Source organism: Syngnathus leptorhynchus, chromosome 6 (assembly GCF_054491065.1).
Source record: "Syngnathus leptorhynchus isolate UIUO chromosome 6, UIUO_Slep, whole genome shotgun sequence".
NCBI classification, from domain to species: Eukaryota; Metazoa; Chordata; class Actinopteri; order Syngnathiformes; family Syngnathidae; genus Syngnathus; species Syngnathus leptorhynchus.
Genome location: NC_141200.1, coordinates 4,894,214 through 4,897,235, shown reverse-complemented (window position 1 = coordinate 4,897,235; position 3,022 = coordinate 4,894,214). Strand labels below are relative to the sequence as shown.

The window sequence follows — 3,022 nt, the reverse complement described above, 5'->3', positions numbered from 1 at the left end:
CTGTGGTTTTCCTTTCTATTCAAACTACTGTATTGAAGTTTCTCATGATCTAATTTATTGACATACACCTGCAATAGCAAACTTGTATTTTACAGTTTTTTTTCCTTACATTCTTCTTATTTTGTAATTTAATGTGTTGAACTGAACTACATCAACAACAAACATCTCTCTAGCTGGATCTCATACTGCAAAGCATCACAGTGTACACGCAACTTTTTAGCAGGCCTTGAGGACAAGGGGGGATGGGGGAGGACTATTTAAGCCAGCCTCCAGTTCTTCAACTTCTGCTTTTGACACAGCAGTGGTAGGAATGACCAGGTGGAATTTATGCCATGGCTCCTCTGCGAACTACCTGGAAAAACTAATGGCAGCGGGCGTCTGCAGAAGAAGAAGCAACAGCAGCATGTCGATGGTTAGACAGGCGTTCACGGAGAGCAGCAGCATCATCAAACCTTACAGTGAGATTCCCGGGCTATGGAAGAACGGCATCGCCAATTTATATAATTTCTGGAAGCTGGATGGCTTCAGAAACCTTCACCGAATCATGCTGCAGAATTTTAATACTTTTGGACCTATTTACAGGTATGAAGGATAGATTGTGATTTAAGATTTATAAACAAGGCAGATTGTTCATATGACTTTTCTTTCTTTTCTCTTTGCAAATGTCAGAGAAAAAGTAGGATATTACGAAAGTGTGAATATCATCAACCCAGAAGATGCTGCCATCCTGTTTAAAGCAGAAGGTTCATACCCAAAAAGACTGAAAGTGGAAGCCTGGACCTCATACAGAGACTACAGAAACCGCAAATATGGAGTTTTACTCAAGTAGGTATTGTCGTCCGATGAAATGCCTCTTTAAGTACAATTGCTAAAATAGCACGATGAAAAAAAACGGACCCTTGCAGGTTAAACACTCATTGATTTTCCATCAGGAACGGGCCAGAGTGGAGGTCAAACCGGGTCATCCTCAATAAGGAGGTGATCTCCCCGAAGATGCAGGGGAACTTTGTGCCCTTGCTGGACGAAGTGGGTCAAGACTTTGTGGCCAGAGTTCACAAGAAGATAGAACGAAGCGGACAGAACAAATGGACCACGGACCTCTCCCAAGAGCTCTTCAAATATGCTCTCGAGTGTGAGACATTGCATCCGATAGAGATGTTGAAGGTACGACGGTGGTCTAAGGTTCTTTGTTCTGTCCCACATAGCGGTGAGTACAGTTCTATACGGGGAGCGTCTGGGCCTGATGCTGGACTACATCGATCCGGAGGTTCAACATTTCATTGACTCCATCACCCTCATGTTCAAGTCAACCTCACCCATGTTATACATACCTCCGGCTCTACTCAGGACGATCCGAGCCAAAGTGTGGCTGGACCACGTTCATGCTTGGGATGGAATCTTTAACCAAGGTAGGACTTTTACAAGAACCTGGGTTCAGTGAAGTATATTGCTTTTCCTTCTCAGCTGATCGCTGCATTCAGAACATCTACAGGCAGTTACGCCAGGAGAGTGGTCATAGTAAAAAATACCCAGGAGTTCTGGCAAGCCTCCTCATGCTGGACAAGCTCTCCATTGAAGACATCAAGGCCAGCGTCACTGAACTAATGGCTGGCGGAGTTGATACGGTAATCCAAAGTCCAAACACAAACTTCATCTAAACTTTGTTTTGCATTGGTGAGGTCAACATGGTGTTGGATATTTCAGACTTCCATCACATTGCTATGGACGTTATATGAGCTGGCCAGACATCCAAACCTTCAAGAGGAGCTGAGGGCTGAGGTGTTGTCTGCTAGGGCACAAAGCCAAGGGGACATGGTGGAAATGCTGAAGAATATTCCTTTGGTCAAAGGAGCTCTGAAGGAAACACTAAGGTGATTAGAATCTTGGAGGAATGTCAGTATGTCTCCTATAGAAGCAACAACATTCCTTCTTGTATCCTTCAAGGTTGCATCCAGTCGCAGTGAGCTTGCAAAGATACATAGCGGAGGACATCATTATTCAGAAATACCACATTCCAGCCGGGGTAATTCCTGAGATGATATTGAAACATTTTTATAGAAGCTGATGCCTATTAGAGCTGTCAAAATTAACCGATTAATCGATTGTGAAATTAATCAACAACTATTTTAGTAATTGTTTAGTCATTTTTGAATGGTCCAAATTCGCTTATCGGTAATTTTTCATTACATTTTGTATTCATTGAAGAAATCTAACAGAGTAAACAAAACAAGACATTTCCTTCTACTACAGAAAGGAAAAGAAGGAAAAAAAAGTAACGGGTATTTTGATCCGATTAATCGATGGAATCATCAATACAATAATCCATTCTGAAAATATTCAATTGTGACAACCCTAATGCCTACTTTGCTTTTCCAAAGTGTGTCATAAAAGTTCCAGGACTGGTCTTAAAAAAAAAAAAAACACATTATGTTTATTTTGCCTTTAGACCTTGGTGCAGTTAGGCCTCTACGCAATGGGGAGAGACCCCAAGGTGTTTCATCGTCCGGAGCAATATCAACCCTCTCGCTGGCTGAGGAGTGAGAGCCAATACTTCCGTAGCCTGAGCTTCGGCTTCGGCCCTCGCCAATGTATAGGACGCAGAATAGCCGAGACGGAGATGCAGATCTTTCTCATCCATGTGAGTTATAATCAAGGTAGCAATATATTTTATCACGCCTACACCAACGGCCACGTTTGCTTTCCTTTCTTTCCAGATGCTTGAGAACTTCCGAGTGGACAAAGAGCGACACGTGAATGTGCAGAGCACATTTGAGCTCATTCTCCTACCAGACAAGCCCATCGTATTAACTCTGAAGCCCCTGCACAGTAGTCGATAACATACTTGTTCATAATCAGCACTCCTATAAACACATTTAAAAATAAACTCAGGAATTTAACAAGTGACCATATGTACCATATGTACTGTGAGAATTAAAAACAAACTTAATTTCATGTATGCACAGCACACACATGGAATATTATTTTCATAATATGGATTCTTGCATCTCAATGACTGCATTTT

At 42.1% G+C, this 3,022-nt stretch overlaps 1 protein-coding gene and 1 long non-coding RNA gene across 2 annotated transcripts in view; one reads left to right on the top strand and one right to left on the bottom strand.

Moving 5' to 3' along the window:
* Nucleotides 1-186: 186 nt before the first annotated feature.
* The window catches only part of LOC147055464 (uncharacterized), a 30,199-nt gene continuing 27,363 nt past the window's right edge, over nucleotides 187-3,022 (bottom strand). Inside the window, exon 3 of the long non-coding RNA XR_015066404.1 lies at nucleotides 187-378. This is a non-coding gene — a long non-coding RNA (uncharacterized LOC147055464). The remainder of the gene's footprint in view (nucleotides 379-3,022) is intronic.
* cyp11a1.2 (cytochrome P450 family 11 subfamily A member 1, tandem duplicate 2) lies at nucleotides 264-2,996 on the top strand. Its single transcript, XM_085914225.1, has 9 exons — nucleotides 264-582; nucleotides 670-825; nucleotides 933-1,132; nucleotides 1,206-1,409; nucleotides 1,465-1,625; nucleotides 1,705-1,871; nucleotides 1,945-2,023; nucleotides 2,447-2,638; nucleotides 2,715-2,996. The coding sequence occupies exons 1-9, from the start codon at nucleotides 311-313 to the stop codon at nucleotides 2,835-2,837; spliced, it is 1,554 nt and encodes a 517-aa protein (XP_085770351.1). The 5' UTR covers nucleotides 264-310; the 3' UTR covers nucleotides 2,838-2,996.